The sequence below is a fragment of the Phragmites australis genome, chromosome 12 (genome assembly GCF_958298935.1).
Source record: "Phragmites australis chromosome 12, lpPhrAust1.1, whole genome shotgun sequence".
Classification (NCBI taxonomy): Eukaryota; Viridiplantae; Streptophyta; class Magnoliopsida; order Poales; family Poaceae; genus Phragmites; species Phragmites australis.
Window position 1 is genome coordinate 32,108,389 of NC_084932.1, and position 27,681 is coordinate 32,136,069.

A 27,681-nucleotide genomic window follows, 5' to 3' on the forward strand; every position below is an offset into this window, starting at 1 on the left:
CCTTTTTATGGTTATGGTCCATTCGCGCAACAACGATAAACCCCCATGTCTTATGTAATGTTTATCAGCATATGTAACATCCGTGCCAGGTTATACAATAATTATACTTCAGAACTACTATCGTTTGACAAATTAGATTTTGTATCCTCCCAATGTTACTTCACTAAAAAATTTAACTCACACACTTTTGCATCAACTAAAACAGAAATGTCGACAAAATGACATTGAACCAAAATTAAGGATAGAATGAACCACTTCATGATGTCGTTTGGACAACTATTTACACAACTAGCATTTTTCGCCAAATGAATGTACAATATTTTTCAAATTGCCGTATGCAAAAGTTATATTAGAAAAAACAATTATACATATGTGTATTTTGTTGTATATTAATAAAGATGCCACCTATTCACTGGACGAGATGAAGGTCTCGTCCGTTCAACGGGAGAGATCAAGTTGTCACCCACTGAATAGGTGAGATATTCCTCTATTCGGTTATTTAATGCACTAAGTGTTAGGGTCCATAAGTTCTTGCCCGCTCAACAGGCGAGATCTTGCTCTTGCCCATTGAACGGGCGATGGTAGCCTACACATGCAATTTTTTCAAACAACATGTATTCTTGAAAATATAAAATAAAATAAAATAATTCAATTAGTCACCACCCTGCCGGGCTAGGCCACCAGCGTAGTCCCAAATGAACTGTGAGGTATTCAGATCTGACAAATTTTTTGACAAGTGCGTTCGTGAAGTATGTTTCAATGGGCGGGATTGTACAGGGAGATAAACCCTCAGTGAGCCACCAACATAAGTTTCCGGTAATAATTCCTCTATCGCATATCAATTTACCGATATAATATGCATTCCATAGAACTAAATCTACCGTGCACAAATCTCTACAGTGTCACAGGCCGCCACAAGGCACCAACCTTTGTAGGTTCTATGTTGCCCAGTACATGCTGCAAATCATTGGCTCTAGTCCACCAGTATATCCGCTGGTTATTGTAATTATAGTATATTAAAATAATTTTTTCATCGTTGTGTCTAACTATTTTAAGTTTCGTCTACAGACATATAAATTTCCTACAAATACTCTCGCGAAGGACGGTCTCATGTATATTCAAAAAAGGCTCGTCAGTTTCATACTTTGGGAGATCATAAAGGAGACCGGCGAATTTTATGATCCCGAAAACTTTATTAGCTAAGGTTTGTAATCTCAACAGAAGCTAGTCAGTTCAATATATTGAAAATGCTTGCATCTTGCAATCTATTGATGTATTATATCTTTATGGCTAATGATATAGAAAATGAAGCAAATGAACTCATTACTTCCTTTTAATTCACTATGCTAAAGCTAATTTGTTGGTTTCTATATTGTCAAGCATGGGAAGCAAATGAATTCTCAATGAAGAATGAAGAGTGAAGAATGCTATGCAAATGTCGTGAGGCTTTCTAATATTGACATTTTACTTATGTTTATGTGTGACTTTGTAATGTTGTGAGGCTTTGTAATATTGACTTTGTATGATATGTGTGATATTGAATGAAGATGTTTTATCTACAGAGTGTATGGAGTTTGAATGCAAATGATCTGTTATGAGTATGATATACTGTTGTGTGTATTTTATTGTTGATATGTCAGTTACAATCAGTAATATATGGATTTTGTACTGTGTATATGAATTTACAAACAGTTCTAGGAAGACAACCATCTGTACAAATGCATTCTATAACGGCTTATATTATATAGTACAGATGGCTCAAAATTGGAACCGTCTGTACTGTCCTATAGTATATACGGTTCCAATAATGAGCCGTCTATACTGTTATAATAGTACAGACGGCTCCAATAACTAACAGTCTGTACTGTTTCATATCACAGATGGCTCATTATTGGAATCGTCTGTATTGTTACCATAGTACAGAGGGCTCGTTATTTGAGCCGTCTGTACAATTTTTTGTACAGATGGTTCAAAACCAGTATATATAAATCTAATTTGTGCATACTCTTTTTCACAGATGGTTCAAAAAAGTGTCTCGCACCGGGGTTACGAACCGTCTGTACAAATAGATTCTCTAGTAGTGATGCTGGACCCTGTCAAACCTATTTTGACTTAGGCTTGTGAATAAAATATTCCTGGCCTTATTGTTGGTCTCATACTGTTCGATTTGAACCTGAGTCGTGCGAGCATCAGGGATCACATAGTTGGAATCAACTATTTCCTAAATTGCACTTCATGGCTTAATAGATAAGCCTCCATGCGCACCTTCCAATACAAAAAATCTCGATCGTCAAACAACGGAATCTTCCCACTTCTCTCCATTCTCGCCTACGGATCACACAACCAGTTAAGGTCAACAAGTGATCAAAACCAGCCCTGATACCAATTGTAGGACCGAGATTGGCGACCAGAGGGGAGGTGAATAGGTGCCTCACCAAATTCTTTCGAATCGGATGGCATTCTCCTTGATTCACTCAACGCACCTCAAAAATTCAAGTGGAAGCAAATAGAGAGAAAAAAAGGACTGATAACATATGACTCCATGGATGAGATATGAACACAATGTTCTATTTAAGACCATTCTATGATCCTAGTCACAAAAAGGCTAGCAACTTTGAAAGAAACTCAAGAAGTTGGTCACCGGGTGAAGAAACTATCTAAGTTGATGACTTAGATGTAAGGGAATACAAGACCTAAATTTGAATTATTATACGTCCATTTTATACCCCTAGCAACAAAGAGATCAACTTCATAAGGGTGGAAAAACTGCAGCTTAAAAAGGAAAACAAAAATCACAACCGAAAATGAAAAACTTGCAAGAGAAGCAAGGAAACCAAAAGAAGGAGACTAGAAGGTGATGAACACAAGCTCATGTGAGAAAATCAACTTCATTAAGCACAGAGCTCAGTCCTATTTTAGGCAGATTATAAAGTATTTTTCTCTCACAAAAGCTCTAACCTGGTACAAAAGCTAAGCCTATCATTTTCTCTCCTCTAAAACCTATCACTAGGCTCTTAAATGGCTGGCTCAAGGCTCCCCTATAGCTTTACCCCTATATTTATAGGCCTAGGGAGTTGCATTAGCCTTTAAGTTTCCTTATTCTCAAAATACTCTTTGCTTACAATAGCCTCCTACCTACCACCGAGGCATTTTGGTCCATTTTTCTCTTTGTACATCGAACAGCCATGACACCTACACGACTTAGCTTCACCTCGACGCTTGCTTCGCGATGATGCCGCGTGTACTCCATTCCTCCACTATTTTGAGGCCAAACCATGAAACCGCCTCGCACACTTCTCAAAGCTAGACTCACTACTGCTTGCTTTGACCCCAAGCAAGCATCCCAATATCGATACGTGTACTCTGTCTTGCAATCTTGACCGTCAGTAAGTCTCTCCAGCTCCCGATCCCTCGAGCCACCTTGCCACTTGCACCGGCATCCCCTTCGCTTAACTTTGTCATCACATCGTCATCATCCTTCATTCCATGCTTTTCTTGACCTCCATGTACACAGTTAGGATCATCCTTGACTCTGCCCGACCTCCTTGATCATCCAGCACCAAACTCCCTGCTGGACCCTGATAATCCCGCCATCGATCGCTAAGTTGCATCCATCACCTGCACAACATTAGACAAGCAAACATGTTTCTCCAAACCTCCAAAAACATCTCCAATTAGCCAATATCAAAATCCTCTGTTAAAACACATCTCAGAAAAATTGTGAACATCGGATGGTCCGACGTGCACACCTCCTGAGCGTCGGACCATCCGGCGTGTGAAAACCATCAAGCCATCAACTTCTACAACCTCTCTGCACTAAATGCTCCAGTGTATTCTCTGGCATGCACACGTCGAATCGCCGGACCATCCATCACATATATGTCCATCAGAGCCAATTTTTTAGTCTCTATGCAGGAAAATCTTCGGCGTTCACACAGATCCATCGCCAGATCATCTGGCATACCCTTCATGTTTTGCTTCATAACCCAATTGCTCTAGTGTGTACTCTGTTTGAACGCTAGACCTTCTAGTGTTCAAAGCTTGATTTCCTTCGAAAACTTCTTCTCTGCAAGAATTAGTCTGACGATCACAAGGGTGCATTGCCGGACCATCCGTTGTACTGATCTTCTAAGCTCCATCTCCTGAAATAATCCATCGTGCTTAATGCCTCATCGTCGGACCATCCGGCTTGCATAACCTTCACTGCACCGGGCTTTCCGGTGTGTGTAAATTTCTTGGAACAGAGACAAAACTCTTAACTCTATTTCTTTCCAACTTTAGTTAGTTAGTTATGACCTAGCGCAATCCAAAAATTATCGAACCAAATTCACATAAACTTCTCAATCACTTATCACACATGAATAAAGGCACATTTCCACTTAACTCTCAGATCTATGATCACCATATCAGCTATATCTGACTCCAAAGAGTCCATCTTCCGACAAAATGGATATTCACTTCGTGCTGGACTTCAAGTTAACGGCCACTGGATTGTAAAGATCAGAACGAACATTATTTTTGGCAAGTTGCAAACATATTCTTGGTTCATGTCGTATCGCCTTGCCTAAAATGTACAGTCCTTATCATCAAAGACAAGACACGACCACGGTACCATACGGATCAGTATCAGGTAAACCTATTGATCTAGAAAAACAAAACAAAAAGAAACATGCTCATATTTATCCTATATTTTACGTTCCACATTACAACCAGTCCAAATCAAAGCTTCTGTAGTATAACACTAGCTGATATACCCTCATCCTGAACGCTGCTTTTTACCAACGCCATTCTCTGTTAGCGGCGCGCGAGGGTGCCCCGGTCTCCACTAGTATACTTTGCTGTTCATGTTATTTCTATGAATCCATTTGTTTGATGCGGACTCAATAACAAGCTCTTCACGGAATGTAGTTATGAAGTGTGGAATGTGGAATAGCTTCTGCAGCATATCATCCTGTATCGCTGAAAATGAAAAGGAGAGAAGATTGGTTCGTCGTGGATGCACCTCTGGCACTCAGGAAATGCATGCAATTGACAAGCGGCACCCCTCTCCGACTGAGACATCGCCGTGCGCCGTGGATACTTACCTGGTAATAAGATCTCATTCGAAACGCAGCAAGTCAGTTTCCTCGCGGCGTTGTTATGCAGTTGAGTGGATTCGGCTCATGTACCGGCAAGCGAACCACCGTCTGTCGTCAATATAACTGCACTGTCTGAACCATGCTTAATTTTCCAGATGAAAAGGGCTTTTCTTATCCATATATGGAGCTGTACAGCCCGTTCGACCAGGCCCAGAGAGAGAGAGAGAGAGATAAACGCCAAGCTATGGATTAGCTCAGTATGGACAAATTCCAAAGCCTTGCGATGCCAGATGTGCATATGCATGCGATGCAAAATTAAAAGTGTAGATTATGGTGCATGCCACGCTGTATCAAGCTAGAAAGCTTATTATGATTCATCTCACATAATAAATTTGCAGAAATAAACACTTATAACCGATTGGATTGGCGACAATATGAAATATAGGCATCGGACCGTCACTCATGCAAACGTTGGTCTTAGAAGAAAGCCTTGTGCCTGCGCAATGCAAAACATTTTAGGGTAAGCATTACGCGATCTCCGAGTTTTTTAAAGGAGTAGATTAAAATGCACGGGCGAGTGTATGTGTGTGGCACTCGTGTATTGGTGTGTGCTCATCCTTGTAATTCAAAAAGTGTAAAATGTTAGGACTTATTTGGTAGAGATCTAGATTCTCTCAAAATGTTTTGGTTCCGGATTTTATCGAGAAAATTTCTCTAATGAATTAGAATCACCTCTAGAAATCATTTGCATTTGGTTTACTGAAGGAAATGATGGTGGTGCAATTGATCAATTTACTCTTATACTAATTTGCCTTTTTTATTTTTTCAATGAATATTCATGATTACTAGTAATTTTAACAGGTAGTGTTTGTCAATACATAACCAACAAAATTGGTTTCATAATGTTTGGAGTTATATTCTTTTTACTATGCTTTTTAAAATGTTTTATCCAATTTTAATGGTGTAACAATAAATCTATTTTGGCCCAAGGGCCCACCTGGGAGAGAGAGGGGGAGAGGATAAGGAAGAGCGAGGGGGGCGTGGGCGTGAGAGAGAGAGAGGGAGGACGGCGGATCTCGGGCTTGGTAGAGCTTGGGAGCATGTTGGGAGCTAGTGTATCTATTGATTTTAGTTGATGTTAAAGTGAAAAAAAAACATAAATACCGCACTGAAGAGAAAATGATATCAGGGAGCGTTAATAGGATAGTGTCATATTTATTTGACCCAACTGGATACCAAATGTTAGCATTGAGATATCAAAACATTAGTGTAGGAAAGAACATGAATCCTGAGTCAGTCCATTTACACATTGGTTTGATTGTGCTTCTATTTAAACACCAGCAAAGGAGCATGGCAATGTACACAACGAAACAGAATTGGAACGGATACAAGTAGTAATCTTCTTGTACTCGGTCGTCATGATACCCGTCAAGAGCAATGCGACGTGGACCGTCTACTCAATAGCTGCTGCTTTTTGCGTGTTTCTTGTGATCATGTCCAGTACACTCCCATGCACCTATGCAGGTATGAACTAACTGCCAACTTTAGTCTGCAATTTTCGGGTTTGATTTGTGTGCGTGTGTACGAATGAACTTAGTTGCTGATTGGATGCGCAGATGAAACGACGAACAACAATGAAGAAGCAGGACACTGCGACATGGATGCATGCAGCAATAGATGCAAAATCGAGGCCAAGATCCTTGGCTACAATAGATGCTCTGCCGCTTGCCACAAAAACCCTGAGCGGTGCTGCTGCACATTTTGTTCGGCGCCAGCCCCGCCGGTGTCGTTGAAATAGTTTTCATGCATGTATGCTCTTGCATAGTTGCATCTAATGCATCCATATGATCTTCGATGCAAATCCAATAAAGATGTTTTTGTTCCTGAAAGCGCATATGCCCCAAAAATTGAGAGTCAGTTTATGCCCAGGAGTAGGAATAGGCATGGTTCGACCGATTGATCCACTCTAATTTAACTTAATCAACTAACTCGATAATTTTTCTAATTTAACTTAATCAACAGCAGCCACGCTCTAAGGCCATTATACACACCAAGAACAATTTACTTGTCCCCGGAGGCAATGACCTGAAAGAAAGTGGAGGGAGAAATACGTGTCTCCGCTTGGGGAGGCGGAGGGAACCATATGTAATTTGGACTGCCATTTTACTAATTGCACGTCTTCATTAGTGCCAGTAAGCAATTGTTCCAATACATAAAGAAATACATGAGGTAGGGTGATATATATGTGTGTGTGTTTCGTGTAAGAGAAATATGCTCTCGACAACGTATCACTTAGAATATTATATAGCATGGCCGTGCCAGTGTCCACAGCATATACAAGATAGAAAATAGCAATGTAAAGGAAACACTCATCATTATTGTCCCAATGGATGATTTACAAAAAGAGCCACCATGTTTTTTCCCTTTTTTTTTGGCTCTATTGGTAGTTCAGATCTTGAATACAAGCAAAAGCAACGAGGGAGATGCAGAAAGATGCCAACTATTTATTGGTTTTCTTGATGTTGAAGTGAAAACAAAAGCAATAAATGTCACATCTAAAAGAAAATTAAGTAAGCAAGGAATATACAAGAGCGTAAATTGGATATTGTCATATTTATTTGATTCGACAGGAAGTTGAACCTAGCATTGGGATATGCCACTACTACACCCCGCATGATCAGCGGAGAGATATCAAAGCAGTAATGTAGGATACCACATTAAGGAGAAAAGTATATCAAAGCTTAGGAATATCAAAGATAAAGTATGAGAGGAACAAATAAATTCAAGAACCCTGACCACTTTATTTGGTTGTGCTTCTGTATAAGAGAAAATTAACAAATTGACATCGCAAAAGGTGGGCTTTGACTATTTGCCACCCAAAATTTTAGCTTCGACAAATTGCCAATAAAAACTATGTCATCTTTGATTCTTTGCCATTTTAGCCAAAATAATTAGTTTTGATTTTTTTTTATCCATTCAGAGCATGTCAGATAACTATTGTACCCTTATCTCACCTTTGTCCACCGATTCACTTAATTTGTCGATTTTCTCCAAGCACAAACCAAGAACTACTCCCCTGAAAAGATAGTATTTTTCCTCGATTCAGCTAGCTTATGTCTGAGAAATCATTGCTGGAGATCTCGGAGAAGCGAGAGGCTCGAGGTTTTTGCTCCAATTGGCGTCGAATCTGCCTCGGAATGGGGAAAGGAGCGGCCTTTCGAGCTCCGAGGAGCAGTCTCTTAGAAGGCGAGAGGGGATGATGCCGGCTGGTTGGGTCAGTTTGAGGATGACTCCGCGTGTGTGGTTGTGACAACGTTGGTGCCGGCGGGGATGGAGTCCAGTTGGGAGGAGCTTCTGAAGAAGACCCAGGAGCTGGAGGTTGGGTAGGCGCAGCATAAGCAGGATATGTCCAAGCTCATGCCAGGTGTCAGGGAGTGGTGGTGTTCACAGTCGGTATCGCCGCGACGCACCGGTGCCGCCGCTGCCGCCTGCGAAGTCCCTGTCCTCCCTAGCGCCCCCTCGCACTCTCGTCCTCCCTCGCTCCTCCGGGTGAGTCTCGGTTTGGGAGACGAGCATCATGAGTCTCGGTCGTTTTCTCTAGTGAATCAGTAGACAAACGTGAGATAAGGGTTACAATAGTTATTTGAAATAGCCTGAATGGATAGGTGAAAACTAAAATCAATTATTTTGGATAAAATGACAAAGAATCAAAAATGATATAGTTTTTAGTGGTAAATTATCGAAGCCAAAATTTTAAATAGCAAATAGTCGAAGTCCACCTTTTATGACATCAATTTGTCAATTTTCTCTCTATATATAAACACCAACAAATGAGTTTGCCAAGGAGCACACCTTGACATAGGAGGTAGAGAGATAGATTATTAACAATCATCAAACTCACCCAATGCAAGACAAAAGTAGCTCGGTTGGTACCGTCTCCCGGTAAGGAGTGGACCCTCCCAGGCTCGAACCTGGGCGTGCGCATGCTGGGGCGTTGCCCCTTTGGAGTCACGTCTCGGCCCCTGGCAGCCGTCGGTTGCCTCTGAGACGCTATCAGCCCTCTGTACTGAGGGTGTGGACCTCGTCTGTGAAAAAAAATCTAACTCACCCAATGGCGCCCAATACAACGAGGCCCATCTACTCGATCGTTGCTGCTTGTTTCATTGTTCTTGTGATCATGTCCAGTATCCTCTCATCCAGCTATGCAGGCATGTATACCAGCTAGCTACTCTTACCTCAGCAGTATACCAGCTAGCTACTCTTACCTCAGCAGTGCTGCTGCACGATCCACAATGAACCCCAATCGTGCTAGTATTGATTTGTACGCACCTGCTTTTGCTGCTTTAGGGTGGATGATCCAGTACTGGATTTTCAAGAAGTTTATGACTAACCCCAGTACGAAGTCATCCACCTACTATTCTTCTCACATGTAGGTGACAAGCGGAAACCTATAGAACAAGTAGCTCATCGACTCCGGTTGTTCGCTCCATATGACCGAAGATTCATCATGGTTCTCCAGCCTCACCCCTATGAAGAGACATGAGTATAACAATTTTGGGGATGATCATAAATGAAGGGTGAAAGCCAAAAGTATGGTAAAGGTGAATGAGAGTTTCACTCTAAAAGATGTGATTTTGGTGGAGCATTTGGGACACAATTTGTTTTTTATATCTCAGTTGTTGGATGAAGACTTGGAAGTGTGTTTCAAACACAATACTTCTCGAGTTCTTGATTCTTTCGGTGCTTTGATTTGTCGGATTTCTAGAGTTAGGGAGAGTTTTTTAAGCTAATTTTTTTTAGTCTCTTGGTTCCTCTTATTGTTTAATTGTTCAACCCTCTTATGAGATTTGGATGTGGCATAGGATACTAGGACATATGAGCTTTGATTTGCTTACTCATTTGAGTGCCCTAGGCTTGATCCAAGGATTGCCCAAGCTCAAATTTAAGTAGAACCTTATTTGTGCTCCTTGTCAACATAGCAAGATGGTTGTCGCGTCTACCTACTAGTTAATCTGGTGATGACTGAACGACCGGAAGAACTTCTCTATATAAACATTGTTGGTACTTCTCGGATTCGTTCGGTGGGTGGGAACTGGTATGTTCTTGTCATAGTTGATATTTCTCTCATTACTCTTGGGTCTTCTTTCTTATGAGCAAGGATGAAGTGTTCTCACACTTTCAAAACTTGGTATTGAAATTGTTCAAGGAACTTTCTGATGCATTGAAAGCAATCCATAGTGATAATGACACTGAGTTCAAGAACTGTCTCTTTGATGCTTTATGTCTTGAGCATGATATTGAGCATCAATTTTCTATCCCACGCGTTCCTTAGCAAAATGACGTGGTTGAGAGGAACAATCAAACTTTGGTGGAGATGGCTAAGACGATGCTCGATGAGCATAGGACTCCTAGAAAGTTTTGGACAGAGGCTATTAACATCGCTTGCTACATCTCTAATCGGATTTTCTTGTGCTCAATCTTGAATTTGGCATCTTATGAGTTGTGTTTTGGGATGAAGCTGAAGGTCTCACATTTGAAAGTTTTTGACTGTCGATGCTTCATCCTAAAGCGTATCAATCTTGACAAGTTTGAGTCACGTTCTTCTGATGGGATTTTCTTAGGGTATTCTCTTCATGGTAATTCTTACAGGTTCTTTAATCTTGACACTAACATTATCATGGAGTTCTATGATGTGACTTTTAATGAATCAACTTCGTGTGCTAGTCCTGTTCTTAAGTGTGCAGGTGACTAGAAGATGAATGAAAACATCTTTATAGATGACGATCTTCCAGCTCTCGAGGATGATGAGGATGATTCACTACTTCCTACTATCACACTTGCTTCTGAGCTGATTCATGTCTCTTCTATACCGGCAGAGGGTTATGTAGCCTCTACTTCCACTACAGCTACCATTGAGCCTGCTCCAATTGCATTTGAGGGGGAGATCATCTCACAGTGTAAGGCCCCTCAATACATTCAGCGGCGACACCCTCTATAGATGATGATTGGAGATCTCTATGAGAGAGTAATATGGTACAAATCTGCTCATCATACTTATTTCACTAATTCTGCATTTGTTGTCTCCTTTGAGCCCTATGATGTTGGACATGTTTTATCTGATTTAAATTGGATCAATACCATGCATGAGGAATTAGAAAACTTCGAGAGAAACTAAGTTTGGGTCCTTGTTGAGCCACTCCCTAATATTCACACAATAGGCACAAAATAGGTTTTCAAAAACAAATAGGGGGAAGATGGGTCTGTAGTGAGAAACAAGGCTAGACTTCTGGTTCAAAATTTTACTCAAATAAAGAGGATAGACTTTGAATAAATATTTGCACCGGTTGCTAGACTAATAGCCATTAAGATACTCTTACATTTGCGTCATCCAAAAAGTTCTAGTTATATCAAATAGATATTAAAAATATTTTTCTAAATGGTTTTATAGAAGAAGCCCATCTTTTACGACGTCAACTTGTCAATTTTCTCTCTATATAAACACCAGCAAATGAGCTTGCCAAGGAGCACACCGTAACATATGAGGTAGAGAGATAGATTACTAACAATCATCAAACTCACCCAATGGCGCCTAATACGACGAGGCCTGTCTACTCGATGGCTGCTGTTGGTTTCATTGTTCTTGTGATCATGTTCAGTATAGTATCCTCTCATCCACCTATGCAGGCATGTATACCAGCTAGCTACTCTTACCTCAGCAGTGCTGCTGCACGATCCACAATGAACCCCAACAGGTGACGTCGAAATAGTAGCAGAGATGGCCGATGAGCAATGCCGGTGGCCCAATAAATTCATGCATGTAATCGATCTAATTGTTCTCGCATGTAATAGCATCCCTTTCGACGCAAAGCGAATAAAGTCCAAGAGCGAAACAAGAAACATATGAGCCCACTTAAAAGAAAAGGAATAAGGAGAAGCTATGGGCTAAACCATTATAGTAGGCTGAGAAACCGCATCTGGCCTAGAAAATTTTACTGTTGGCGGCCAAGAAAACAACCGAGTGTAATATAGTAAAAGTGCCATTAGTTTTATTTAGTAATTGATGTCGGAAGTGAAACTGAAGTAAGTAGAGAGCATATATACAGAATTGCATAGTGTCATATTTATTCGGGTCTAGAAAGATATCAAACCTTGGCATGCACTGAGATATCAAAAACATTAATAATGTCGGAGCGAACATGAATCTACCCTGAATCAATGGATGTACACCAGCAATTCGATTGTCTGTATATATAAACTAGCAAAAGAGCCTGCCCGTGAGCACCCCAGACAGAGATCGAAGAGACACAAGTAAATAAATCTTCTTCAACTCGTGGTACCCCTGAAGAGTGTTTGTTAAATGATACGATGAGGACCGTGCACTCTCTCGCTGCTTCTGTCTTCATTATTCTCGTGGTAATGTCTTGCACCCTCTCATCAACTCATGCAGGTATATATTTTGCAATTAGCATCCTGCGGAGGACAACGATGAGGCTCGGTGATCTCTGTCAGGCCGTTCTGCTCCTTTTGTCTGTGTCGTCTGGCTTTGGACTGCTATTCCCTAATGACTATCGTTTTGGTTCGTTCTGCTTAGACTGTCTGTTTGTCTGTCACATAACTGTTGGACTTCTGTTCTTCTGTTCTATTCTTCCTGTATGGATGCAAGAAACTAAACGGTGGTTCCGTTATTTGGTAATGAAAATAAGGTATCCCCGTATTCAAAAAAATATATTATGCAATCTTTGAGTTGTTCATATGGATTAACCGGCCAATTTGTAGATGGTGATGATCAATAGATATGCACACTGGAAAGACCACGTACGTTTCTATCAGCAGATTTGCGACCGTAAATGCATCCACAGTTTCCCCCACTCTAATGACGCTGCCAGTTGCAAGACTAATCGTAATCCTCAGGATCAGGAGTGCTGCTGCAAGAAGTTCGCTCACAGTGTCCCCAGCCCGGCAGCGGCAGGGGTGACCGTGGCCGATGACGGCCGGCTTTCTTGCATGCATGCTTGAGCCAGCCATACTGCGATTCAACCATGCCTGCCGATGGTTCAAATAGTGGTTAATTCATGCATGTAAATCGAGATCAGCTCGATCTTGCCTGCATCCGTCTATCTGCTCGCGCGATCGATGCCACTCCAATAATAATGAATGAACACGTCTTTTTAATTTATATATCATGTGCCCGGCCGCCCTGTGTTTCATTCCATTCCTATACGTACTCGATCCATGCCTTCCATCTCTGATCTATTCATGGCCTGTTGACGATATTTCGCGTATAGGATATATGGATCTATGGAGGGCCGTTTGGCACCGCGAATCAAAAACAAACACTTCACCGTTTCTCTAGAATCGCTACCAAACGCGGTTTCCAGAGTGCCATTTCTCGCCTATATTGAACATATCATTTTCAATATATGTTCCTTATAGGTTTAGACCTTCTAAAAGACTCCAAAAGATCTACCAATTTTTGTGTATGTTCTATAATCCACATGCAACCCATTTTAACTGGTTGTACTTAAAAATCCTGAATAGCATTCAAATTAAAATTCATTAAATTTGACTGCTTTGCACCTTCCATAAATTTTTAGAGCTTTAAAAGGATTCCCAAAAATTAGGAAAATTTCACCAATATTCATATTAGTTAATGGAATAATTTCTAAAATTATCTCCAGCTCTAAGTTATATAGTGAAATTTCAAGTTTCTTCACATGGCCTCACTTTTCATGAATTTGATCAATTCCAATTAAATTCAAATGCATGCAACACTTGCTAAAAAAATGACCAGAGATGATACTCATGATGTATATGTATGTCAATTGTTGTTATTGCAATGTTATTGTTGCAAATAAAAATAAAAATAGCATATCAGCATAGGACAAGTGGTCAATTGCATCACCACCCTCTCTTTCAAGAAACTGAATTTAGTCAGCTAGTCAAACGATTTTCAAAAGTGATCCTGATTTACCACATTAACGTTTCTAGAAAAAATCAAGAACTGAAATATTTTTAAGAGAATCTGAACTGTACCAAACGGGCTCTTAATCTATTCACACATATAGCTGCTGAACTATGGGACTTTCTGATCTATTCATGGCCTATTTCTCGATCAACAAGGCCCAATCCACGTAGGAATTTAATTGACTTGAGAAAAAGGGTTGTGATCTTGTGATTGTGGGGAAGGGCAACCAGTTGTGATTGTGGATGCACGTCTAGACCATTCAAGTTTGAGTCATCTTCGATCTAAATTTGGATGTATATTTCTTCTTATTTATAATGTCATCTAGTTCCTCTTAGATTGATCAAGTTTTTTAAAAAATAGCAACTGCACATGTGTTTCACATATATGGAATCAATCCAGGATATAGTAATGTGTAGAAGGTAAATATTGGATATCTAAGTATAGAAGACAAATAATGATAGATTGATTGTATTTTTAGAATGTATGGAAGACAAATATTGAATGTCTAAATATAGAAGGCAATTAATATAAGATTAAATGTATTTTTGGAATGAGGGAAGGGGAGAATCTTTGCACGGTGACCGTTTGATCAACTTGGGTGTACGATGGAGGTTTGATTTTGCTACAACTTGTGTATTTTATAAGAGTATATATGTTCAATTTGTTTATTATCTCACCTAAGTAAAAAAATGGTTGATTCAGACTTGTTTACTCCTCCCCTTAAAAGAGCCTTCTCCTCGCCGTTAGAGATTGTTCCACGTGGGAAAGCCCGGCCGGCGAGGTTGTAATGGTGAGGTTGATCGCTTGTCGCCGTCGAGGCGCCTTCTCCTCTTGACGTGTGCTTACCGCCGCCTGACCTCCTCCTCGACGGCGGCGCGCTGTGGCGCTCGTGCCTGGAGCTAGGGTTCTCTCGATGCTCCTTTTATCTCAAAGCCCGACTCTATCTCCACAACTCCAAGCAAATTAAGGAAAGCAAGGAGACTGTTGACGCTGTGATTTGCATTTGCAACATGGTAGATTTACACGTACGTCTCAATGCCCATGGGGATTACAGTAAGAGTGCATGGATATTTAAAAACACATGATATTTATTGAACCAGCATCAAACAGATGAACACATTACATGTGAGGTCGAGCTGGTTGATCAATTACACGAATGGAATTAACCATCACTACGGATCTGAATATCGCTCAAGCAAGATCCATCATTATCAGCCGTCGCTTTTATTTATTTTTGACAATGGCACTGGTAGTTCTTTTTTTCTTTATGGTGGTAGTTCCTTAAGTCGGCAACAGCAATGCTGAGGTTTAATATATGTCTCGCATTTGACACCGTCAATCTTGGAACCATATTCGCTTATGCATTTTTTGGCACACGCAGCCATCTCGCAACCATCTTCTTCATCGTAGCACGTCCACCGATCAACTTCTTCACCTGCCATCCGGAAATCAGTTAATTAGTACTCACGTAGAAATCAAACAAAATTGCTAAATTGGTTAACATCGTTGTACATACAAAATGTAATCATGGATTACTTTGGTCATACATAGAAACATGATTCATATATTAACCAGGACAATTATTTGACCGGAGTACGTAAAATGCTATGTCAGGTTGTGTGTGTTGTACAGTGCAGAAGCCGGAAACTTGTTTTCCATTATCTAAAAAAACGTACAATGCTATGTGTGTATTGGACAAGAAAGGAGTAAAAGCAATGGCGTACCAGAGCTTCGTGCATGACTGCAGGAGAAATTGATGGTAGCCATGACAATCAGAGCAACCAGGCACACAACTTTTGAGTTCTTGGTTAGGCCCATGAGGCGACGCTATTCGAGTAGATAGTATTTTCCTTCTACCGTATTGTTGTTCTTCTTCAGGTCAATGTGTTGCTGCAGCATTGTTTCTGTTTGCTAGTGTTTATATAGAGGCCCAGGCTAATCCTGGATGATCATTTTTTGCCCTTTTTCTTCTATATTGCATATCTTTTCTGCCCCCACTAGTTGAGGCTTCATATTACATGATCATTTTTTGCCTTTTTTGTTCTATATTGCATATCTTATCTGGCCCCTTTCATGCATACAGTAGTTGAGGCTTCATATTACATGATCATGTTTTGCCCTTTTTATTCTATATTGCATATGTTTTCTGCCCTCGTTCATAAATACACTAGTTGAGGCTTCATATATATTACATATCTCACATATAGAGCCTTCTTACTCTATCTGTTGTTGATATTTTTCTCTCATCTCATAAATATTCTAGTTGCACTTGAGTCTTCGTATGATCAATCTCAGTTAATAGGTACACCTAGCATCTTTTTATTCTATCTTGCATCAATGTTTGCCTTCTTGGTTCATAAATACACTAGTTGGGCTTGAGATCATCATATCTATCTCAATTTATAATCAGATCTAATGTATTATGTTTTATACCATACTAATATTTTTCTTGATCAATAAATATATTAGTCGATGATATTTCAAGTACCTTGTTGTCCTATCTTGCATTAATGTTTTTACTTTTGTGATGTGTAAATACACTAGTTGAGCCTTTGAGGCAATCTATCCCAATTAATAGGAGTGCATATCTAATGCATTTTGTTCTGCATCGCATTAATATTTATTTCTTGTCCATCCATAAATATACCAATAGGTTTTTTTTAGACGATCTATCTTAAAAAATGTACACTGAGGTGTTATATATATTTCTATCTTGCATTGATATTTTTCTCTTTAATTTTTAAATACACTAGTTGAGCCTTCAAGATGATCTATCCACTACTACAGAACATGTCATCAGTGGCGGTTCAAAATCACCATGATGATGGGTATTGAACCATCACTGATTACTTGTCATCAGTGACTATCAGTGTCAAGTCTGAAATCGGCACTGAAAATAGGCATCGCTACCGGTTCATGGCTCCAACTGGCAGTGATGCTTCCTCCAAAAAAAAATCCAAAAAAAAATAAACAAGCCGGCTCCATGCATCCGCACGCCCGCCATGGTGCTCGCTAGCGGCCGCTAGACCGCTAGCCCGCACGCACTCTCCCAGTCATGGCTATGCCCTAGGCCCAGCCAATGGTCCTGCTTGAAGTTGTGGTGATTCTGCCCCAGCACCAGCTCTGGGTTCTGCCCATGTCCGAGGACCAGCTTGTGGTTGGCCATCGTTGATCACCGCACCAAGAAACACACAGCTCTGAGTGCTTCCTGACAAAGCATCAACCAAATCAAATCGAACCGAATCAATGATGGAGACATAAGCATACAGTGAATCCTGCATACAAGATCCAAGAACAAGCTCAAATCGAAAAAAAAAATACAAGGCAAGTAGCGCAAAAACCATTGGAAATCGCAACAGCAATTCCTTCCCAGTCCCAGCAGCCCTAGCAGCGGCGCAATCCGGCTTCTTGGAACCCCGCCAAGATCCAACCTCCTCGCCCACCAACCCACCAGAAACCCAATCAAACCTTCACGCAGCCATCAGCCCCGAAGCCACAGCCATCACCCAGAGATAAGGTTGAGAGAGGGGGGGGGGGGGGAAGAGATAAGGAGCAGCAGCTGGTCGATCGGGTGAGGGAGAGAGAGAGAGAGAGGGGAAGAGCACGTGAGTTAGAAAAAATCAGCCGACTGAGAGTGAAGCGGACGCAAGGGTGAGCAAAATCATAGTGAATGAAAATTTCAGGTCCGATCTACGGTAGCAATCATCAGTGGTGGTTCGTGGCTATAATCGGCACTGATACCAACTATCAGTGCCAGTTCGTATTACAAACCGACACTGATAATCGGTATTAGTATCAGTTCTTAGCGATTTCATCATGGTTCAGGCGTCGAAGATTAAGAACAGGTAGTGATATATTTGCACTGCCGGTTTTTGCACAATTGGCAGTAATGAGCCGCTATTTATGATCAGTTTTGTAGTAGTGATCTCAATTAATGGGTACATATAATGTATTTTTATTTTATCTTGCATGATGTTTCTTCTCTGATTCATAAATATACCAGCTTGGCCTTGAGCCTTTAGACTATATCTAGAATTTATTTTTGCCGATATGTTGTGATTTGTGCATAGGTCTACCAAAGGATACTTGTGCCTGAATAATTATCTCTCCATTAATGTGATCTGAACAGTAATGTGAAATTTCAAATTAAATCATAGCAAGCATGAACTAGTCATAGAAAACATAAACTACAAAAAAAGGAGCAATAAAAAGATATTGCTTTTTTTTTACCAAAGTTAACAGGTACATACCTACATTGTATATGCATGAAACTTGAGACATCAAAACATTGATCGTATGACGTTTTGGACAGCACATTGGTTCCAATATGTAGCTTAATATTTGACTATCACTTTATTCGAATATGGTAGTAAAAGTGTAGGATCGAGAATGACGACTAGAGGAGGTGAATAGGCGTATCAACAAATATCTTTCAAAATAGATGGTCTTTTTCTATTTCTCACCTAACACACCTCAAAACACTCAAGCAAAAGCAGAAGAAACAGAGAGACAAAGCAAGAAGATAAGTTTTATGACAACACGACTCCACGGATGAAATATGAATCATAAGTTTCATTCAAGACCATAACATGTGTCTTTGTGCTCTGAGTAATAGCATCTAGTGTTTCTCAGAAAATTCGAAGGCCTGGTCTCTTTTTTTTCCATGAAAGCAAATAAATTGTTCAAGACAGTCGACGTGTCGCGAAGCCTTCTGGTTGCATTGCATTCTGGATGGAAGCAGAGTAATCCTTCCTGGCGTTCTTCAGCCTCACAACCAAACCACATCGCTCATGCTCATCCTCTGGTCAGGAGAATCACTTGAACACATCAGGCCCAGCTCGAATACATCACTGGTACAAGAACGAATGCGAGTTGAGGTTTGAGAAAATTTGCAAGGTAGTTTGGTATAGTACCTGACAGATTGTTAGAGGATAGATCCAAATAATCCAAGTTGGTTAAATGGCGAAAAGAGTCTGGGATCGGATCCTCGAATGAGTTGAATGACAGGTTTAGGTAGGTTAACTTTGAAGGCAGCTTGTTATCAGTGAGTGAAATGTATTCTTCTAACATGGTGAGGTTAGCTAGGCCGTCAGGTATGGAGCCAGACAACCTATATTACTGCCAAGGAACAGCATTACAGGACCCTTTAGCATACCGATTTTCCTCGGGATCGGCGCCAATCCGGTCAGCAGGTTGAATCCAAGATTCTGGTAGGACAGGCCTCCCAGAAATGAAGGAAAGGGACCAGTCAGATGTGATGCATGATTGGACAGATGCAGATAGGTGAGCTGCAAGTTCCTCGGGGATCTGTCCGGTCAGGTTGCTGAGCGCGCTCGGGATAGGCCCGACGAGGCTATTGCCGCCGATCGAGAGCGAGAGGAGCGGGTCGGAGAGCGTTGGCGTCGTTGCTGCTGCGGCGGCCGCGAGCACTAGCAGAGTAGCAGGGAGGGCAGTGCCAGTACAAGCAATAAGAGCCATGCCCATGTAGCATGCACCATCAGATGTGTCCTAGTCCTAGATAGCTACGTACGTATATATAGTTAGGCCTCCTTTGAATTGTCAATTGTAGGATTTTCATATAAATGTTGGAGGATTTTAATCGTTAGGAACTTTTTCTATAAAAGTCTTTTGAAACAAATGAATGGATTTGTAAATTTCTATAAAAATCCTATGGAATGGCTTGTTTCATAAGAATTTTGGAGGAATGTAACATAAGGTCCAATCTCATGGAAAATTTTCTTTGTGTTTATCTCTCTTATTCGATTCCTGTATTTTTCCTACGCTCCATTAAAATGGTCATTCATGTAGTTTTTGTGTTTTTACATTTCATAGAATTCAAGATGCTAAGGCATTCCAGTTCTATACTTTTTCTATTACTTTGTTTTGAGAATCATACGTTCCAAATAGGCCCTTAATTCTAGGATCGGAGACCTTCCGCCCGAATTGTGTGATCCACACCTTAAGCTGTCAATGCATTTTGGTTGCCAATATACGTACACACGTACGATTCAGACAAAATGCCCTCGGTCAATAAAACTTTGACTGCATGATAGGTGAGAAGAATCAGGACCGCTTCACATGCGCAATCCATGATTATTTCTGGACCATGTAGTAGCTTATCATCCAAAACATCAACAGGAGTTGCTTGATAACTTCATGAGCAAAAGAGAAGAAAATGTTACGCCACAAAATCAGGCAACATAAAAGTTATCTTGGTTCATTCTTTGTTCACTACAAAGTTAAAAGGCAAACCCAATAAAGAATTTTCATCCACCATGTATTCCATACAGATATAAAAAAAATAAGAACAATGCATCAAATAACCAATACCCAACACAAAACTAGCAAAAAAAGCTAGCTACCAAGAAAAATAAGAAACGTACCGAACATGAAAATCTGCACAGGTCACGTATCCTCTACGCTTGTCTAAAAAACTGCTCATATTCAGGAAATGTTTCTGTAATCCTCTCAATTAGGCTACCCGGCAACATTTGGACCTGGAGTGCAGGTTGGTTTTGCATCAGAGAAAGAACCACCTGTTGTATGTCCACCTCTTCCAGAGAACCTGTATTTGCTCCAAGAGGCAAATGGTCATGAAACTATCCCATTTTTTATGCAAAATCAGATTGAGATAACAATTCAAGATGTTTACCCAATTCAATGTCTTGGGTTTCTTCATCAATTTCTCCTTCCTCGACAATCTCGATTGACTCACCCGCAGCCGCCAGTGCATATCTTTTAAGGAATTCCTCTTCCGTCTCTTCTCGCACAACATCATCCTCCGAATCCTAGTTGCATTATGGATTTGATCTTAAGTGATGCGCTTAAGCATGAAGAGAGAAAATAGAAAGCACAACTCTACATTCGGTTACCTCATCATCATCTTCAGTATCTTCCTCCTCTTCATCGTCATCCTCAAGATCTTCGGCCCCATCATCATCATCTTCATTGTCCCCATCCTCTTCAACCTCCTTCAGATGAATGCAAGATTCCATCAACGATACATAGCAATCTTGCAACACTTTGATGCCACCCATGGAAAGGGCCAAGAGACGCTCAATTACGGTTGCTAACGTTAGCACTGCATGATGACAGGAAACAGTAACAAGATGGCCCACCTTCATAAGATGACAGCAAATATCAACGAGATTAAGCATTGCGGTGATCATACATGTCTACTTACCAGCTAATTTGATCTCGGATACAGATGACAGACCAGGACTGAACGAGGTACTTGAGACTTGTGCCAATGCAGATGTCCAGATTGCATAACCATTACCATCATAGTTGCGCAAGACTTGTTCAATGGCATCTGGATAGCAAATGTAGCATGACGAAATTGCCAACAGTAGTGGTTTCCAGATCCCAGCAGGGCTGTCAGATTCAGACTTGAAACAGGAATATGCTGCCTGCGAAAAGGATACAGCAATATTCTTTCTAGCATCTTCTGTTCCAAGAGAGAAATTTGGAGCGTGCAGTAGTGTATGGATGCATGAGCATGCCCTCCATGTTGCAGATGGGTAAGCTGCAATGGCCCTGGTCACAAAATTAGAAACCCGACCGATGACTGAACTTTGTGAATCATTTTCAGATTGCGAAGGAAGCATTTTCAGGAAGAAACCGGTGAAGTCAAATCTTTGGTGGAAATTGACAGCTTCTTTAATTGTGTTGAAAATTCCCTGATCCTCCATCTCCTCCCAGGAGTCCCAATAGGCAATAGTGTCAGCCCATACAGCTACTAGCTCAAAGACCTTCATACTTGCAGTTTCTTCCACACAAGTCACAGACCTCATGATAAACTCGAGTAACACTGAAGCATCATTTACACATGACAGAGGCGGCAATGCAGAACAAAACTTCAACCCCTGGAATGGATGTAAACAACAGTCAAGAAAATTTATTTCTATAAACACCTCAAGGCAACAGCAAGCTTAACATACCATGTCCTCAATTGGCAACAACCAAGCTTTTTGTAACACAGTTGAAAATGTTTGGGCAATAGCAGACTGGCCCAACTGCCAGATCCTCTTTTCATGTTTCTTGTTTTCATCTGGCGCAGAGCTCTCCCAAGCTTGAGCCATTGATACCAGTGCTGCAAAACCCTGTTCAACAACCTAAAATAACACATATTTATTAGTGTGGTTGGGATTTTTTTCCTCTAGGAATCCAATACACTAGGAATATTGGGATATAATTCAAGGAGATAATAAGAAAAGGTTTGCATGGAAACATTCCTTTCTTTAAAAAATTTACTTTCAGTAGTTTCACATGAAGGGTTAAAGTCTTAATTACTCTATTGAAAGAAGTCTACAAGTTCAAGCTGCAGTTTCAGTGAGTATACTGAATCAACTGGATCTAGAAGCAGATCCTAACTTCTAAGACATCTATCGCTTTCAAAAACAAGGAAACCAGTGAATCGTAATTTCTCAAAGGCAGGCACTGGTACTATTTGATTATGAAAGTTATAATTGATCATATGATTAAACATAGGCAATGATGACTTAACCTGTTTGCACATAGCATGAAAATATTGACCACATAGAAGATAGATGCACTATTACCTGAGGCCAGGGATTTGGGACGGGGGGTAGGAGTTTCATTATGGTATTGGCAATGTTAGACACAATTTCAGGAATATGAGGCAGAACTTTTTCTTGGCCACCCTCAACTAAAGTGCCCAGAAGCTTAAACAAAAGAGCAGACTCGTTTTCATCTCTGGTATTTATCCTTTTCACAACCACTTGCAAAAGGACAAGCCAGTCAGGTGGAGCATAACCGTTCTGCAAATTGCACAGAGAAATTACCTCAGTGCATATTTCCAGGGGGCAAGTAGACTGCATAGACAATACTACAATGACTCGTACCTCAATGAGTTCTGCAATAGCACCAGAAGCAGAGGCACAAACTGGATAACAAGTTATGTCCTCCACATCCTCCATGGCCAGCGCCTTCATTAAGGAATGATAAATATATGTGCTCATAACCTACAGGTAAGCAAACAGGTATTGGAAAGCCAAGTATGCAATATACAGAAATATACATATCACATGAAGCCTTTTACTTTGACCCAGCATGTCCTATGACACGATGAATAACGAAAACAAGGAAAAGATGTAACCTCTGGTAGGCACAACGCAAGCTGTCCAATAACCCAATTAGCTGTAGAAATCAAATATGGACTGCATAGGTCCATAGAATACAAAGGAAGAATCCGATTCCTGATCAATGTAGCTGACAAATCTTTCTTCTCAGTCAGAAACTGCAAGATGGATACTAAAATAAATCAGTATTTATTCCAAAATAAAATAGGAAAACAAGACACCTTCTGAGGGGTATATTTTGAAAATCTTACATCTTGGAGGCCTCCATATGCCATTAAAACACCGAAATAACTGAAATAAATGATAGTAAAACCAACTATTTAGTAAATTGAGACAATAATAGTAAAGCAAATAGGCAGAGGTATGGCTGGACATCTGTAATCCTTTCTTTTAGGATAAAAACAAGCGATTATTGTGGTCTTACTTCTGCACTGCTATTGATGATGCATCTTCACCGTGGGAAGGTATAGGGAATTTTGACAGGAAAGGGATGACCAATAACTCCCCAATGGAGCTCCTTTCTGATTTTCCTTTACTTTTATCACATTTCTTGCGTTTGGAAGCTGCGGATGCAACTGGTGGACCCTGAAACAAGACAAATGTGTTAGTAAATGAGTGGAACATCTTCACATGTCTTGTTTGAATTCAAATAGCTACCCGGTTCAATAAGAAATAGAAAATGTCTATGAACTTGGAAGCTTATGCGTGCAGTCGTTAAAAACAGTTGATGTAGAATGAGTAAGTCATGGACTATGATATAGCAATGCACGTATAAAAATGTTTTCCTGGGTCTAAACTCAATACTATGTGTGTTCAATACATCAGGAAAAAATAAGAATCACAACCTTTGACAGTGCTATAACACCAAGTAAATTGATTGCACTTTTCCTGGCTGTGAATAAATCCTCAGTCCATCCTGAAATGTCATCCTGACAATAAATACATCAGTCAACAGCATGAACACCGTAAACAAACTAGTACTGTTGAATCATGTACTTACAAGTTCAGAAGGAAGATTCTTTTGCATATACTCATCAGTATCCTCCTCCCACTCCGCTATATCCTAAATACAGATAAAAGTTGGACCAAAAGAAGTACATAATAGATATGTGTTATTTATCAACAAAAGACAGGGAACTGACCTTCTCATTCAATGCTAATGCTGGAAATATTGCTGAATCCAGAAGTGAAGAAAAATGTGGTGAAACAAGTCTCCACCCCTGCAAACAAGAGAGTAGATGGTTACCAAGTTCAAACATATGAAATTACAATCAATTAAAACTATTTGGTGTAAATACTTACTGGTCCTGTCTCCAAAACACGAGAAATCACATCAAATGCTAATGAAAAAATCCGATCGGGGGGAGAGTTGAGTTTCTGCAATCATTTGGCTATCTCAGAATCTCATCAAATAATAATTAAAAAGACTCATTACAGTGCCCATAACAACATTCATTAATCAAGAATGTGCCGATATGGGCTCAGAATGCCAAGCTCGATCACATTGCACAAATAATTGAATTCCATAAACTATAGAACTTACACTTAAATTAATGCTTTGTTTTGCTATTTTGATTGCGCAGTTCACAATATGTGGCATCTGGCTGAGAACATTGCAGGGTAAGTGTTATGGAAAATATGCTAAAATAAGAACATTAAAGTCTAAAGTACATACTCATCGGCATGTTTCCGGTGCCGTGTAACAAGTGCGCAAAATATAATGAGACATCTCTTTGCAATCTTGAGTCTCATCGTAGCTCCATCTTCAGGAGGACTACTAAAATTCAATGAATCTAGTATACGGAACATATCTTTGCAAAAGGAAGGCAAAATCTGCTTCACCCTAGATGGCATGTATGATCTCACCTGTAAGAGTGACAATTAGATACCCAAGACAGAAAGTTGGCATGCATGCCACAAAGTTGATAAGCTATAGCATTACAACAATGTAAATGTCAGAGGCGAGTAAAGCATTTAGAAACGCAGAAGAATATACCCAATATGGCGTTCCTATAATACTTACATAAACAAACGTGAAAGCTAAACTACTCAACCCACCGTTTCATTGTAATTACCTTCCTAGATATTGATAGTTGGTAACCTTAAATATATTTCTGCAAATATCACATAGTTTGCTGAAAGCAGTTTCCACATTTTTTTTCCTTCAGCTTTATTATGTTATGGTCATGACTCATGAAAATGTTGCATTGATATTGTTAATACATAAGGATAAGAAATAAAAACAGGGCTTACAGTGAAATACATGCATTTGCATGTGATGAGTAGGACCTGCTCATATTCCAATTTAATCCCATCGGGCGACAACAGAACCTATTGCACACACCATAAATGTTCAAAAAAGAATCAAGCTGGATAAAATACTTCACAAAAATCAGAGTGCACTAACACAATACCTTGTCAGCAAAGTGATGGAATGTCACTTGCAGTGGTACAAGAATCTCATCTGCGATTTGTTCCAACTGCTGCGGAACAGGCTCTTTTGCAACTTTTGGGTTCAAGAAATACTGTAACATCAACATAAATTAGAAAACAAATATGCAACCTACTAAAATATTATATGTGAAATCTGAAACATCATTCAATATAACTAAAATGAATGAGTGAGAAACTTCAGTAGAAGTATGATACAGACATACTAAGAACTTGCTAGTGAGATGAAATGGTAAAGAATGAGTATTATGCAGTTTCGAACAGAGCATACCAGAAAATAAGAGGAATAGGGAGTTCTAAAAAGAAAGGATATTGAGAGCAATCAAATTTCAGCTTTCAATGTATTGTTACAGGAAAGCTGGGGACAGTTACTCTGAACTAGAAATTCATAACTGTAAAGAATGCCCGGACCACAATGTACAGTTGTCAAAGTCACATGTTCATGCTTCTGGAGGTAAAACTGAGGGTGAAGCAGCTGGCTTTCAAAAACATGCCAGAAGCACAGAAAGCATGAGATATACCTGGAAGGACCGAACAATATATTGAAGTACTGTGAGAGCATTAATGGTATTCCACTCAGGATGCTGGCCTGGACTAATTAGATTGCTGCTCTTGATCACTAGTTTCAACTGAGGGATAAGTTCAGGCCACAAATTGTCCTTGACAAAATCTTTTTCAACAACTTGGCGGAACTGTTCAGAAGAAATTGTAGAGAACATAAGTCATTACTAAAAAAACCTACTAGGAAGCCATCAAATTGCAAGGCTATTTAGTGCAATAGGACTTACAACTTCAATCAGCACTCGAAGAATTGCAGGGTCCACTCGAAGCAAAGCCTGGGCAAGTTGATCTCGGAACTCCTTGTAAATCTCAGACGAGGACAAGCTACCTTCCATATTGCGCCGCGTGTAATTCTTCAAGTACGTCGCTGCAGCAACTCTTATCCCTTGATCACCATCCCCTATAACCCCAACAAAATTAGTCAGAATATAATCAGCAAACTTTCAGAAGTAAAAAAGGAAATTTTGTTTCGCTGAAAGAGGAAAAAAGTTATATCTGTGAAATCTCCCCTTCTCTGAAAAATGAAATTTAAGAAAGAACATATGACTTTAGACAATTCACTCGTATCCATGGCCGACCTTGGGTCAATTCATTCGTGTCCCTTAATTCATGCTTTGCCTAGCCTCGGCCTTTACGTGTACATAAACAGTGTCTGCAACTTTGTAACCACTAGTACCATTTTATAAGGAAAATAAGGAGGATTCCGAATGCCAAATTAGCACAAATGAACCAAACACTCAAAGCTGCTCGGTGCACCACCAGAGCATAGAACGGGTACTAATTCATAAAGGGAAAAAGGCACGGAATTACAGCGAAAGGAGAAGACTGCGGTCGCTCGGCCAAGCGCGCACAAACCACACGCCACGCTGGCCTGATTAAATTCCCCATTGAGAACGAAAAAGGCACAAGCTTTCGCAAATCGCTCGCAACTGCACTTGGCGTGAGCGCAGAGCAACGATTCCTAGCAGTCGTATCGGTCGAAGGGAGGGAGGAAGGATACCTGTGGCGACGGCAAGGATAGCGAGGGGAAAGAGCGGGTCGGCGGCAACCCTATCGAGCCCCGCGGCGGCGGCATCCACCGCCGCCTTGTCGGGGCTGAGGGTGGCGGCGAGGAGCCGCCGCAGCTCGTCGCCGGCCAAGGCGGCGGCGGCGGGGGTCTCGACCTCCATCAAGCCTAAACCCTAGGTTTTTTTCCCCTTTCCCTTTTTGACCAACTGAAGCAGCAAGTGGAGCGAAGGAGAGGGGATTTTACGCGGGAGAGCGTGGCGGGAAAATAAAATGTTGCTGCACAAACAAACACAAGCAAGCAGATAAAAAAATTCAAATTTGGCTGGCGGAGAACGATTGTAGCGCAAAAACATTTGGACACTGTTTGGTTGAGGTATTTGTAACGTATATGGTTAACTAATTATGTTAAATTCTATTTGTTTGAACACCAGTAGTAATCATATCTCATATAATCAGATATTGATATGTACAAACTTAATACCCCTTCGTAACGAGAAAGCGTTGCGGCGTAGCCCTA

At 40.5% G+C, this 27,681-nt stretch overlaps 2 protein-coding genes and 1 long non-coding RNA gene across 5 annotated transcripts; all 3 read right to left on the bottom strand.

Annotated features, from left to right (window-relative positions):
* Positions 1–15,234: 15,234 nt before the first annotated feature.
* Positions 15,235–17,706, bottom strand: LOC133886130 (uncharacterized). Of its 2 annotated transcripts, XR_009903348.1 has the most exons (3): positions 17,385–17,662; positions 15,768–17,251; positions 15,235–15,478 (listed from the first exon to the last, which is right to left on the bottom strand). It is a non-coding gene; the product is annotated as an uncharacterized LOC133886130 (long non-coding RNA). The 2 variants fall into 2 exon arrangements; XR_009903347.1 differs by lacking the exon at positions 15,235–15,478 and having other exon boundaries at positions 16,718–17,251; positions 17,385–17,706.
* A 1,019-nt stretch (positions 17,707–18,725) lies between these two features.
* LOC133886542 (LRR receptor-like serine/threonine-protein kinase ERL1) lies at positions 18,726–19,521 on the bottom strand. Its single transcript, XM_062326213.1, has 3 exons — positions 19,199–19,521; positions 18,957–19,153; positions 18,726–18,844 (listed from the first exon to the last, which is right to left on the bottom strand). Exons 1-3 carry the CDS (start codon positions 19,519–19,521, stop codon positions 18,726–18,728), a joined length of 639 nt encoding a protein of 212 aa, XP_062182197.1.
* A 371-nt stretch (positions 19,522–19,892) lies between these two features.
* Positions 19,893–27,382, bottom strand: LOC133886794 (uncharacterized). 2 transcript variants are annotated; one of them, XM_062326632.1, is made up of 22 exons: positions 27,157–27,382; positions 26,384–26,556; positions 26,117–26,287; positions 25,559–25,669; positions 25,398–25,475; positions 24,820–25,010; positions 24,688–24,748; positions 24,447–24,521; positions 24,287–24,364; positions 24,145–24,207; positions 23,990–24,073; positions 23,569–23,729; positions 23,396–23,435; positions 23,162–23,302; positions 22,908–23,027; positions 22,605–22,823; positions 21,984–22,157; positions 21,227–21,908; positions 20,916–21,124; positions 20,696–20,831; positions 20,427–20,608; positions 19,893–20,195 (listed from the first exon to the last, which is right to left on the bottom strand). In XM_062326632.1, the coding sequence occupies exons 1-21, from the start codon at positions 27,323–27,325 to the stop codon at positions 20,460–20,462; spliced, it is 3,285 nt and encodes a 1,094-aa protein (XP_062182616.1). In that variant the 5' UTR covers positions 27,326–27,382; the 3' UTR covers positions 19,893–20,195; positions 20,427–20,459. The 2 variants fall into 2 exon arrangements, with proteins under 2 accessions (XP_062182616.1, XP_062182615.1); XM_062326631.1 differs by lacking the exon at positions 19,893–20,195 and having other exon boundaries at positions 20,220–20,608.
* Between the last annotated feature and the right edge of the window lie 299 nt (positions 27,383–27,681).